The sequence below is a fragment of the Cyclopterus lumpus genome, chromosome 3, assembly GCF_009769545.1.
Source record: "Cyclopterus lumpus isolate fCycLum1 chromosome 3, fCycLum1.pri, whole genome shotgun sequence".
Taxonomy (NCBI): Eukaryota; Metazoa; Chordata; class Actinopteri; order Perciformes; family Cyclopteridae; genus Cyclopterus; species Cyclopterus lumpus.
In genome coordinates, this window is record NC_046968.1 from 8353389 (window position 1) to 8367899 (window position 14511).

A 14511-nucleotide genomic window follows, 5' to 3' on the forward strand; every position below is an offset into this window, starting at 1 on the left:
GGAGAAACAAAAGATTGTGTGAAGGCAACCAGATGAAGAAACCATAACATTATTTTTTGGAAGTATTAAAATGCTCTGCGCCGCGGCTAGCTGAGCCTTGTGTTAAACACTACAAAGGCTTCCTGAGCGGGGTCTTTGTAGCCTCAGTTGGCAGCACAAGGGTAATAACACCGTGTTCACATATTGGTTATTACCACCTGTTAAATGAATGAAAGCCCATTCGCCTGGTGCAGACGGACGCTAATGTGACAACAAACGACACGGACGGCGCTTCCGTTGCGACGCGTCAACCAGCTGTAAGAGCCAATCAATAGCGTTGCCAAAACGATGCGTTCGATGTCTCTTGCACCCCGGTGTTTTCCGTGGGGAGAGCAAAAAGCAGCGCGGGAAAAAAATGTCCGACAGCGTGCCCGCTAACCTGGACAATTAACGCCGGCCAAGTATTCTTCGGCTGCATGAAGTATCAGAAGTTAGAACTTTTTTTTCTCTCTCCCCCCCGCCATTAAATATTCAAGGCGTTTCATATGTAAAATGAACCCAATTAGAGTTAAAATGGGAGAAGTGTAATGAGTCTCAAGTCAGAATGCTTGTCTTCAGAACTGTTTTCGCTAATGAGCCCTTGTTGGTTTTTTCTTTTTTGCACACTTTACTTTCAGTGGTGTGGCACTGTCATTTCTGCCGCTTTTGAATTTTTAATCCAAGTTGAATGGGAGGGTGGTGACTGAGTTAATCACCGTGGCACCGGGGTGTTTTTGCAGCAGCAGCCGACGGATGGCTGGGAGAAGTCGCCCAAATGAGGCTCGTGGTCCGCCCCCCTTTGATGTCTGCGTCGGGAAAAACGTTCCAAATAGGAACAACTGGTTAGCAAAAGAAAAAGAAGGGAAGAAAGTATCAGTTTCGGTGTGGTATCGAACGTAAATGACCACGCTGAGGGGGAGGGGGGGGGGCGGGGGTGATCCTGAAAGATGGCCTAATTAGGGGGAAGAACAGGCTAGCAGAATAGCACGGCGGAGACTAAGGGGGAAGGAAAGGCAGCGCCAAGGATCCCGCCGCTCATAGACATGTGCCGAACTGTCAGCCGTCAAATATAAATCCTCACATGAGCAGTGACACATTTCACTTACAAGGAAAGGAACGCACCACACACAGGAGGGGGGTGGGGGCGATATGCAGATGGAGGCGCTAAGAAAGCACATTTCAGTTTTTTTCTTCTTCTCTCCCGCCGCCCCGATTCGGTCCTTGATCTCAAAATTGCCATAAACGGGGGGCCGTTTTTGACACCGTTTAGCCATCGCAGGCTCCGTTTTTTATTTGCAGCGCCGCCGTCGCAGGTCCCCCGTGCACCTGACGGAGCGGAGGAAGGCGGCTGTCTGAAGGAGCAGGTCTGATTACAATGCGGGCTCTACTGGGGAAAGAGGAGAGAGCTTCATGTTTTATATAGATGGCCCAGAAAGAGCGAGACCGAAACTTTACTGGAGGATTGTTCTTTTTCCTTCTTCTTGAATAGAGAACGTTTGTGTGCCCCCCCCCCCCCCCCATCCGACAGGGTGAGAGGCTGGAAGTAAATGGTACCTTTTTAACAAATTTCTTTGGAGGCGTCGATTCCACTTTGATAGAATAATATGCCACTTATACTGCTGCTAGATATGGAACCATTCCACAGTTTGGCACCGCAGTGTCAAAATTAAAATCATATAATACGCTGTCGATTAGCAGTTTAGGCGGGTGGAGGGTAATAATGGCAGGCAGCATCAAATATTTTGGACTCAGCTAAAGAAGCTCCTCATTACATATATTTTCTGGCGTTTCTTTCTGGAGGCTTCGTTCCTCCCATCAGGCTCCTCTTCCACAGGCCCAGAAGGCTTCCTTCCTACCTGCACAGCATTTTGGCAACCTGCTTTATTATACCACATACAACAGCATCATTTCCCAGGCAAGCGGTGTGTGTGTGTGTGTGTGTGTGTGTGTGTGTGTGTGTGTCTGTGTGCATAGAAAACCCTTATCTACATATTGACTCGCTTTAAATCCACACCCTTGTCTGCCATAATAATTACACATCGTGTAAAAGGAAAGCGCTCAATTCGCTTCCTGCACCTGAGGCGGGTGGCGGCCGCAGGACTCGCCCGCCGGCGCCCTGCAAACACGCCCCCGGCGCCGCCTGGTATCCGAAACTGCTTCGGCACACAGCCACAGACGTTGCCTTCCGCGGTGCAACGGCGGCTTTCTGTTATCGGCTGCGACGGAACAGAGAGAGCGCGCCCGACGGTGGCGGTGTTGCGAGGCCACAAAAGCAGTTGGGATTTGTCCAACAGGTGATAAAGACAGCAGAGAGGGGGGGGGCTGTTTTATAGTTGTCAACAAGTCAGACCACACACACACACACACACACACACACGCGCACACGCACGCACACACAACAAAGCAGGGGTGTGTCGGCTAGCCCAGGAGGTAGGTTTACATTGTGTAGCTCTCTTTAAAAAGGGCCGCATCCATCGCTCAGAGCCGCCACGTAACGCGTGAATGGGAACACTGAGGCCGTATCCAGCGACTCACAACTCTCCCAAAGTTCTATCAGTGGAGGGGCGTTCATTAGTCCCCCCAAAAAATACATAATTTATGCAATCTGAAAAATACATGTGATCATGAATCAAAGTGGGAATGAGAGACACAGAAACATCGAGGTTCTCAAGGCGATGCCAGTTCTTTTGTTTCGGGGTGGTGGTGGGGAACGGAGATCAAGCGCTACGGGCGGCTGTCCTCGCAAAACAAGGCGGCGACGGCATTCTGCTGCGTGGAGGCCGGATGAGAGCCATCATTGCAATTCTTTTTTCTCTCCAGGGTGCGTTAGACACATCAAATATAACCTATTGTTTACTTCTGCTGAACACATCGTGGAGATGTACCTTGAACACCCCCACACTGGGAGGGGGCGCACACACGCGCCCACACACACACACGCACACGCACACACACACACACACGCAGACACGTCTCCAAACAGCACCCGAGCCAATAGCCTTCATCCTCTCTCCATTCAGGACGGATAACATTCAAACGTCTCAATTCTGCCGAGATTATTTGTCAAAAAAAAGCCAGAAATTCACAGTTAATTGGCCTCCCTAATTAGCACAGGATGTCTAATTCCCATCGCAGTCACTGTGCTAAATGGTGAAAGCTTTAGCAGGCGGATGCCGATCCCTCTTTTTTTTCCGGTCCGGAGCTCGGAGAGAGTGCCCCCCCCCCACCCCCTCTTTGTGAGGCTACACCGTACATTACGCACCCAATGATCGATTCTAAATCTTAATTAGGGGGTCGACAAACAAGCAAGGGGACTTAATGAACTGTGTGCCCTGTCAAACAGCTGGCCGATTGTATTTATTGAGATATATGTTAAATTTAATGATTTGGGCAATTAACTGCGGACCCCCGTCTGTATTCTCCGAGGGACACAAAGGGGGCCGTGGGAGGCGAGCACCGGGGCCACGCGGACCTAATGGAAAGCAGCTGACGGGTGTTTGTCGGCAGGCAGCTCAGAAGACTTTGTGCTCGGGAATTAAGACGCCACACGAATGTCGCTGCCGCGTGTGCTTCAATGCCGGTCGTTTACAGCAGCTCCTGGTTTACCACGTCTGGTGCTTTCAGGCCCCCTCTGCTAAGCCGTGGACCTCATCCCATTTAATGATCCGAGATGGCCCTCAAAAAAAAAACACAATACAGAAACATAACAGAAGATATCTAAAAGTGGGCACAGCCTTTATTATCAGCGCTTTTCTTTTTTTCCACGACAATCCATTTCTAACTTTTTTTTCTTTTTTTCTAAATTGGTCAAATGGAAAAGCAGCGAAAAAGCGAGGGGGGAGAAGAAAAAAAAAAAAAATTAAGCCGAGCTGAAAAGTGCGACTTGGATTTAATATTTTATAATTGCCAAGGGACATTCTAAGATCAATGAATTTTTGCCCGGGACGCACATCAGAAAGAGATGTACTTCAGTCTTTTTAGGGAACATTGGTCTATTTAATTCCAGTGTCTGATGCATGTGAAATATGCCTTCCATGGCCTCCTTCTTCTTCCCCCGGCACTGCTACGGGCAGACATTACCACTTTTAATGGGCCGCCATGAGAAGAGGCAAGCCAGCCAATAACCCATCCTCACTAATGGATCGCCTTGTTTGCTCTCCTTCACCATTTCACAAAGCTAAATTTAGATTTGCTCTGGTTTTTTTGGTCTTTTTTCTTAAAATCTCCGTTACGAGACAAAATACAGGACACTGTATCGCAACGATATTTTAGCACGAAACAATCACGTGAATTAATTTACATGGACCATCTCTGTCGAGCTGAGTAGCTTGTGGTGGATCCGGGATATGAGGGGTGGTTTGAGTGAAACTGGGAGCCAGAACACTGCCCTTTCCCAGTGGGTGCCTCAGGGGGAAAAAAGGGAGCTTCTGGGTGTTGTGGAGATAAAAAATTTAAAAAAAAGCTACAAAGGGGGCAGTTAACGGCGGCTGTTTTCAGGGGTTGGAATGATCAACTCACTGAACAATATATTCACTTGTTTGCCCTCAATGGTCCAACCATTCCTTGTGACTTATCAAATCAAATATACATTTGAAATCAAAATGATTGCCAAACAACGAGGTGGCCCTCTGGTGCGGTGTGGACTGGTTCAACGTATCCTCAAATGATATCCGACAAAAAAAGATAATGATAGATAATTCTTCTTGTGCGTTTTCTGATGAAAGCCAGCAACACGTGTCAACTTTCTGTCCGCCTTTTTCACAACAAACGTCCGTCTTCACAGACCTCAGATAGCTTTAGACAGAGGATGTCCTATGTGTACAGATTGTAAAGCCCTCTGAGGCAAATTTGTCATTTGTGTTTTTGGGCGATACAAAACAAACTTGAGTTGAAAACTACATAGTTAGGTTTTAGGAATAGATCGTGAAATACTCAGTTGGGTTCAGGCAACAAAACGACTTGGTTAGGTCGAAAGATCGTCGCCTGGGTTACAATAACTACGAATGTACGCAAGTTACGCGACAACGACGTCATCGGTGAAGTCTCCGAGTCATATGAGGAACGAACAGCGGTCGACAGATGGCCGTTTGTTGGATGAAACCAAGTCTGGGTGGTTAAATGCTTAAAATCATGTACTTTTCCATCAAGCATGATCATTGAAACATTCCCTACATTTGTCGGATGGGTGACCTTTGCACGGCAGTCTTTTTTCTTCTTCTTATATTTGGTAAAACAATGGCACTTTGCATCACTTAAACATACCATGTTCAACCCTCCACCGTTGCAGAGTTACATTGGAATACCAAGGGTTCACTACCCATGACATCCCTGCATACATTATTCAAGACATCAAGGTTATGCGTCGAAGAGAATCAGCCACAGAACAAACGGAGTGTAAAACTGCTCGAGGAGAGCTACGATGCAGTAAATATCAAGATGGAGGCCCGTTATTAAGTCGTAGGTTTCAGGTAGAAAGCTGCTGCGCACAGGATGCTGAAGGAAAAGTCCTGAATCAGATTCTGGAAACTCAAACTATCCTCTATGTTGGCATTTCTGCCGTCTAGTTGTAGTATTCTGCCTACTCCGTACATACTGTATAACCGCCTCTCCTCCGCATTCATCTGCCCCCCCTACTGCCAGCACCTAATGAAAGATCCTTTCCAGCTCTTTCTCCTTTCTCTCCCCAGGCTCAAGCCTTGACAGCTGACAATGGAGCTGACATAAAACTTATCGTCAAAGGGGAAACAAACTTAAAACACACAGGGACAAGAGCCACGCTGCTGTAATGTCACGGTGGCGTCACAGGGGGGGGGGGGGGGCCCTATGAAAAAATAAAATAAGTATAAATAAAAAAACTGACTAAGTCACAGGAAGACGCAGGAGTTTCTTAAGTGAGCCACGGCAGAAAGAGCTCTCTCTCTCACTCTCTCTCTCTCTCTCTCTCTCTCGGGGCTTTCGCCGCCCAACTTTCAGAGGATTCCGTGTTGACGACTTCATTTGCAGCGCCCGCGCTCGGCAACTCTCCAGTCGGCTTCCTCGAGTGTCGCATGTCGTTAAGACGCCGACGGTTGGAGGCCCAGAGTTCCCATCTCCTCCAGGAGCGCGAGCGGGGCGCGGGGCGGCGAAGCAGGCGGCTGAGGCCCCCTTTCTTTTTGCGGATCCCTGTGAGCGGCGAAGGCGTAGGACGAGGAGAGTGGGTTTGCGGCGCAGCGCGGGGTCCCGGGGATGTTAGGCCGTCCCCCATGTCCTCGGCCAGCAGGCTAGCTAGAGAGCCAGCCATTATCGGCTCGCCTCCATAGCAGCGAGGCGGAGCGGTGGTGGTGAGGGGGGGAGGCAGCGCATTTCATTCTTCAGAAATTTTATTATATCAAGATTAACAAGGGAGGTAATTAATTTCTTTAAGATGGGTATCTCTTAAGTGCCTGGGGCTCAACTTTGTTGTCAAAACTGTATATTTAACCATTATTTCAGGGCAAAGTTTTCAAGGCAGAAATGAGGGGGATACTACTACTTTGAATATGGATGTATATATAATATGGATATATACACGGTTCCTATCTAAATACCGTGATTACAGTGTTAACACCAATGTGTGCATTCACGGGCATATATACATATGAGTTCCATTTATTTTGTATTTATAGTCAAGATGGATTTTCTTTCTTCCAGCTCAGTCGGACGCGTCACAGATGCTCAGCAATCTATGCGATAGGTGAACCGTCTGTTTCCTTCTATGGTCTGTTGGTACGTGTGGGAGAGAGTTTCATTACTGTCTTATTTCTTTAAGTGTGACTAACTAGAAAATCTAACCTAAATAAGTGGTGGAATGTGGACACCCTGTGTGTGTGTGTGTGTGTGTGTGTGTGTGTGTGTGTGTGTGTGTGTGTGTGTGTGTGTGTGTGTGTGTGTGTGTGTGTGTTACTGATCTTGGAGGCTGTGTAAGCCCCTTTCCATGAATGAATACATTAAAGGCCTGTGATGCTGAGTCAAGTTGACAGTCACCGTATATTCCACATCGAACAGACAATCGTGGCTGCCGCGTTATCCCCTCTGCTCTCCCTTTCTGTAGGTATTTCTGTACCTGTGCAGAGAGCCAGATACCAATGTGTCAGAGAGTAAATTATTCTTTTTTCCTTCTTTTATTTAAAAAAAAACAAAAAACGCTTTTACGAGAGAAACATGCGCCACATGCTCATAAACGTACTGTTAAGAGAACAGAGGCAGTGGAACAAACAAACTGGGAGATTATTTTCAATGCAAACATGCTGACTTATATTACATGTCAATTTGACCACGAATGGTAAAGTATGTGTCGCGTGTACATAAAACATCTAAACAAAAACATTTAAAGCTGCCAAGTCTGTTTATTACACCAACGTGTTTGTTTTCTTTGTTTTCTTTAGATAGTAACGTGGCTCTATGTCTGTTGCTCTGTCTATAAATTTGGTCCAGACTGAAATATCTCAAAAACTATTGGGAGGGACTGGCATCAAATGTTGCACAGACATTCATGTCCCACCTCAGGATGAATTGTAATAACTTCGGCCATCCTCAAACTTGTATTTTTTAATGAGCATCGTGATTTCAGGTCATATGTATTTATGACATCTATGTTTTATATCTTGTGCATTTAAATGTCGAACTAAATGGTATGGAGACATGTATAACTAAAGAGCAAATGTGTTCATCTTTTCATGCTAATGTTAGAGCTGCATTTTAAATGCTTTAACCTACAGATCACTGGTGAGTACCACTATGGTCTGCACTGTGCTGGGGAAGGGAAAGTTGGCAAAGTGCACCGCGCTGGAGCTCTAAGAATGCATGGCACCGGGCCAAAGAGCCCCTGTAACCATACTGAAGACTCAACTCTGTCTGCTTTGGGTCCTCGCTGGAAACTCAGAATCGCCTAGAGACGTGAAGTCAGACTAATATTACAATCTTCTTGACATTATAAAACCAATAGCAGCCTCTGTGTGCCCTCTTTAATCATGTGTATGTGGTATGTAGAGAAGGGGAACCCACACAATTCCCTTCCCACCCTTCATCACTTCAGTGGTTGAATAAGTCAATTAAATCAACCGCTAATCCGGGGTTAACGTCCATGTACCCCGCCGATTTGAGAGAAGCCTCCATATTGTTGTGGAGCTCAACGAGAAAACAAACAGTAAAAACTAAACAAAACAAAAAAAGGTCAAGTTGGCTCTCTGGTCCACTGAAAACCCCCACTGTGTGTTTGGTTTGAACATGGAGAGAAGCAAAAGGAAAGGAGGAAGGAGGCATGTTGTGGTAGTACAAACAACCGTACTGTTTACTGCACCAACAGGCAGGCATGCCTTCTCAAACTAAACACTATCCCCAGCAGATTACTGGAAAGAGAGGAGGGAAGATGGAAAGGAAGAAGAGTCGAGGAGGAGGAGGAGGAGGAGGAGGAGCAAGTGGTTTTCCTCCCCGCTGTCCCTTCTGCTAGCATTGACTTGGCCACTCTCTCTTAACCAAACAGCCTGGTTGGTCCTAGTCCTCTGAGTCCTCAACCCCTCCCCCTCCACCCGCTCCGGAACCCTCGCGATCAGCGGGTTTCCTGTTTGTCTGGTTGAAGACCTGGCCGTTTCACTCCCGGGCGGCACACAGGGAGGGAGGGAAGGATGCGGGAAAGAGAGAGAGAGAGGGAGGCGAGGCGCTAGAGAGTCAGAGAGAGAGAGAGAGAGAGAAGGACAGAGGGGAGGTTGGCGGGGAGAAGGCAAAGGGAGAGACACCCGAGCACTCCCGAGTTGGGATTGATTTACTTCATTAACCGAGATTACAAGTTTAACTTACAAACCAGAGGTCAAAATTTCTCATTAACAAGGGGACCGTGGAGAACCTCAGGGCCTGGAGACCACTCTTATTACTGACTACACATTTCAATCTGTCTTTGATGTTCCATGTCTGCCTTTCTACAACCCCCCCCTGTCCCCCCACCTCCCTTCTTTTCCCCCTCCTATTTTTTGGCAGCGAGGTTGATTTTAATTGTAGCTATAGAACAGAGCATAGTTTGCCTGTAAGCCAGCCTCCACATCTGTAGTGAGTGCAGCTTTAGTGATATTGGGTGCAGTCCATAGCTCGGGGCTAATTTTAATGGTCCCCCCCCCCCCCCCCCCCCCCCCCCACACACACACACACACACCACCCTCCCTCCTTCATTGGAGACTCAGATTGTTTTCCACGTGATTCCTGTTAATTTAGCTGGAGGAAAGGGCATCAGTTTTCCTTGTGCTCGCACCCCCCACCCCCCCTTCCCTCTCCCCATGCCTCTCACTCTATTGCCTCACTCCTTCTTTCTGATCTACAGCCTCAAAGAAAGAAGGTGAAATGAATTCAAATGGAAGAAGAAGAAGAAAAAAACAGACCGCGCTCGCTATTAAAAGCCGCTCGCCTACCTTTGTCCCTTGCGTTGCGCCTGCTGGTGGAGACAGACAGGAGGGGAAAGGCTGGACAAACTGGGGCGATTTCTGCAGATATTGTTGCCTCGGCGTCAAAAACAAACAAAGCTCTGGCTTTAATGTGATAAATGGCTAAAAGTGCCGGGATGATAACTCTGAGCTCATAAATGTGTCGAGGATGTTTTCAGAGCTCTGAATGTGCGGCACATTCTCTGTCGGATGTACCGTAGGAGTGAGTCTCCATCCGACCTCATGAACAGAAGCCCCGCTTAGTCGAGACGCACCAAGGGGAGGAGAGGAGATCATAACACGGCGAAAGAATCGATGGGGGGGGGGGAATGAAACAGCAAAGTGTTCAAATCATGTTAAACGTGTGAAAGGACAGAGTACAGAGGGTGTGATGGAATAATCATCATCTCTATCCCCAATACAACAACCTGAAATCCATTCTCACCTCTTCTCTGTGCAATATACAAATACTGATGTGGCCACAGGGGAGCAGAGAGATGAACATGGTCCGTCTTTGGAGAAGCTGCAGCCCTGAATAGCTCCAAAATACATCCAGAGCTGCAACATACATCCAAGGGATGAGAGGAAAAGTAGCTTTAGCAGTGATACACATTGGAAGTGGTGGAAAAGTAAGCAAAATAACTTAGTTATGTTTAGGAAAAGATCATGAAATACTTAGTTATGTTTAGGAAAATATCAATAAATACTTAGTTATGTTTAAGAAAAGATCATGAATACTTAGTTATGTTTAGGAAAAGATCAAGAAATACTTAGTTATGTTTAAGAAAAGATCAATAAATACTTAGTTATGTTTAGGAAAAGATCATGAAATACTTAGTTATGTTTAGGAAAATATCAATAAATACTTAGTTATGTTTAGGAAAAGATCAATAAATACTTAGTTATGTTTAGGAAAAGATCAAGAAATACTTAGTTATGTTTAGGAAAAGATCATGAAATACTTAGTTTAGGAAAAGATTAAGAAATACTTAGTTATGTTTAGGAAAAGATCATGAAATACTTAGTTTAGGAAAAGATCAATAAATACTTAGTTATGTTTAAGAAAAGATCATGAATACTTAGTTATGTTTAGGAAAAGATCAATAAATACTTAGTTATGTTTAAGAAAAGATCAATAAATACTTAGTTATGTTTAGGAAAAGATCATGAAATACTTAGTTTAGGAAAAGATCAAGAAATACTTAGTTATGTTTAGGAAAATATCAAGAATTACTTAGTTATGTTTAAGAAAAGATCAAGAAATACTTAGTTATGTTTAGGAAAAGATCATGAAATACTTAGTTTAGGAAAAGATCAAGAAATACTTAGTTATGTTTAAGAAAAGATCATGAATACTTAGTTATGTTTAGGAAAAGATCATGAAATACTTAGTTATGTGTAGGCAACAAAATTACTTAGGTTGAGGAAAACATCTTCCTTTGGGTTAAAATAACACACCGTTGACTTCTCGTAAAGATCTTTGTATATGTTTCACATGGAGAAGGAACAGCAGTCTCCTGGCTGAAAGACTATGGGATGTTGGACCCATCAAACACCGCTCCCATCTCAATTTGCCATCTCAATACTTCCTTACTCATCATTACATGCATAACATAAAAAATGGTTTCGAGGCATACCTACGAATTACAACACATTATTATTCGTAGGTACAGCTACAAATGCTGGGTGAGACCAGCCTGTCTTTTTTTTCCAACATCTCAAACTATTGGGGTCCACATCTTCAAGCTGATGTTTTAAGGGCGTCACGTTGCCATTCTCCTTCATCTGCCCTCAGTCAGTGCACTTCACCCCTCCAACTTCTTCACGGTGGCTCACCCTTTGACTCTTGTGCTGAACTTCAAAAAGCCTGTGAGTGCTGATTGGAAGGGTTCGGGCTGTGGGACTATGGAGCGCTTTGGGGGGCTTTCGGTGTGTGCGGGGGCCCCTGCCTGTGCAGTGACCTACCGCTGGGGCCACAGCAGGTCCTCTTCCAGCCGGCAGCCCCAGCCATTGGCTCCTTGGAACTAATCCACCCTGCGGAGCCCTGTAAGGCCCCCTTTGTTCCCTCCTGCAGACGAGATCAGGCTGGAGACAGACATGCTCGGTCTTGACTGGCTATCGGTTTCACAGCCCGTGGCGATCCACATCCCGGCTCAGGCCCAAGCGCCGGCCAAGCCACCGTCAAATTAAAGGTGGGAGAACGGAGTAGGGCTGGGGGTCGGGTTGCGGGGAAACGGAGCGAAATTGTGTCACCTGAATTCCGTCACAGTCCGAATCACGGCGGAAAGGTGGTCTGGTGAGGAAGAGGACAAGCGGGAGGGAAGGAATATAGGAGAGGAGGATTTCAACTGGAGCTCTGCCTCTCAGTGAACAGAGAGGGATCTCAACAAGGCCATTATCTGGCTCCTAATTTGAGCTCTGGCACAGCACTGAAGGGCTGCCTTTGTCTGGGATTAATGCGGAAAGCTCAGGATGCGATGTCAGAGGGAAATAATCAGCATGGGCCCTTCATAACGTTGGCTGCTTGTGCTCCTGGCCAGGGCCCCCCGGCTCATTTCTGTGGAGATGAAATCTATGACAAGCCCCTCAGTGAAGCTAAGAGCAGGCAACAGTCCAGTAACACCCACAGGCCTCCAGGCATCCTGTGACCCCCTTAGAAAAGTCACATTCACTTTGCTCTGGAGAAGGGAAAGAGAACGCCGCGGGCGCTTCCAGCCCATGTGAAATGAAGAAATGTGAGGAGGTGAAAACGAAGTGAAAATAAGTTAAGATTCCTCCTCCGCCCCCCTCTGCGATCACTCCGGAGGAGGGGCACGCTGTGTCTTCACTTCATTATGCCCCTCTAATTAAACACGAACAGGGCATTTTAAAGAAAAGAAGAAAAAAAAGGGATAGGATAGAACAAAAGACAACAACTCCAGCATAATGTATATTCATGTTTATGTTGTATAACTGCATTTGGGAGAGCAGTTTGAGAAAGCAGCTTTTCCTTCTTCTTCTTTTTTTTCCTTCTTCCTTTTTGTTGAAAGCAGCAGAAGGTCGCGGGCTAATACCCATCAGGGTAAAACATTCTGAAAGAGGTTGGCACTGCACTCAAGGACCAGAAGTAATGCTTTTATTTTGTTATGTATGCTTTTTTTACCGCGTGCATCGCTATGCTCCTCTGCAGCATATTGCTGCTAAGCGAAGGATGCGAAGATGCAACACGATAAGCGGGTTATTAAAATGACCAATTGACATTCAAAATTCCGGCTTATTTGAGATTCAACATATTTACAGATGAATATGTGGAATTTAAATGTTTTCTTTTCGCCCTGCCGCCTCAAGGGAAATGTGACTTGGTGCAGCAACTGTGCATGACTTCATGTATGGCCCTGTGCTGGAGAAATACGATACTCAAGTCACTGCTTTTCCTCAAACAACAGACAGCTCTTTACAATGCCGTAGTTCGGCTTAATTAAGAACAGACCAGGCAAGTCACATGGGAGTGTGTCACCAGATAATTCCTGTTGTCTTCGCCACATTCACCAACTTTTATTAGTTCCTAGACGGATTCCTAAACTTGGCTAATGCGTAACAGGTAAAGCATGAAGATGATGTGTTGGTTTGGGAATACAATGGTCCTCAAAACTCAAGCCGTGAGGTAGGGGGGGGGGGGCAATAAATAAACCCGACCACAAAACAAACCCGCTCCCCGGTGCCTCCAGGAAGGTATCGGCTATTTCAGATTTGTTCATCTTCGTCCCATTCTGTAGATGAATACACATGAACACTGGTTCAGAGGCCCACCAGTGCACTTCACAGCTCCCTCACCAAACAATCTCAGTTGTGGATACACACAATCTGCTCCACTCTGTGGGGAATAAGAACGACACAAATGGAACTGAATTCTCACTTGGAGATCGGAGATCTGTGGCCACCCGGCAAAGAAATATGAACATGAATGCATACATTTGAAATGAAATGAAGGCGAGGATAGTAACCCCCATCAAACACTGTGGCTTCTTATCATTATAACTCCCCGTGCAGCAGCTCCTGTACTTTTCCCACTATGTTCTCTATTATTTGGCTGTACTGTATCTAGTAGGGCTTATTCTATATCGTATTGGGGTGCTTAAAGCTAGGGTTGGTAATCTGGAGAAACTAGCAAGAGTATGCTAGATTAAAAAATATATATATTATCCGGTCAAAAAACGAGTCTGGTGTCCTTAACTCTTTTCCAACAAAAGGTAGCCAGCAGTACTAGATCCAAAAGTTTCCTAATCTGGCGAGAAATTCGCCAAATCGTCACAGCTGACAGCCCATCCCTTCATGCCTCCCTCTGAAGCCACTCCCTAAATGTTTTCATAATGAATGTAAACAAAGAACATGGCTATTGTTTGTACTCACAGCTGGCAAGCTAGCAGCTTGTGGTAGACTGATGATGAGCAATGAGCGCACGGGGCAGAATACGTCCAATCATTACATTCATGCCGAATTCAACGTGTGGACGGCCAAAGATACAGTTTTTTTTCTGGTTTTTTTTGTCAGTGGATTTGGTCATCGTGATGATAACTTCTAACATTACCAATCCTGGAAACATCCCACACAAATCATAGATGCTGCATTTGTAGATTTGCCTAAACTTCTGTACTAAACAAATAGCTAAAAATGTTTACTTCACTTTATCAAAATCAAACTTTGCAGAGAGACTACAGCTTTCAATTTGAAGAGATATATTCATCCTGCAGGTTTTAAAAAGAAATATATACATATATATATATACACGTATATATGTTTATTTTCTTATTTTTTCTGTGTTCAATCATGAACCAATTTAAACCAGCAACACATATACTACTATATACACATCTTAACTAATCTTGCATGTGTTTTCTGTATATTATATCATTGAAATGATTCAAATAGCCCTTTTGGTTGAGGAGATAATCTGGATTTAGTTTGGATATGCAAACCATTCGCAATATTTTTGAAAACACGGCTGGGTGAAAAGAGGTTCAATTGTGGGTTCATTTCTGAAACATGGTTTTTACCGCACAATAAAAATGGGTAAACAAGTATCATT

The 14511-nt window shown here is 45.4% G+C and overlaps 1 protein-coding gene across 3 annotated transcripts in view; it reads right to left on the reverse strand.

The window, feature by feature from the left end:
* Positions 1 to 14511, reverse strand: part of LOC117747468 (transcription initiation factor TFIID subunit 4-like) — a 73673-nt gene that overhangs the window by 8535 nt on the left and 50627 nt on the right. The window contains exon 14 of one of the 3 annotated variants that reach the window (XM_034556734.1): positions 13165 to 13299. The exons of the other annotated variants lie outside the window; for them this stretch is intronic. Coding sequence (XP_034412625.1) covers positions 13180 to 13299 — 120 coding nt within the window. The 3' untranslated portion in view covers positions 13165 to 13179. Of the gene's footprint in view, positions 1 to 13164; positions 13300 to 14511 lie in introns of those variants that run through there. 3 annotated transcript variants of the gene reach the window in all.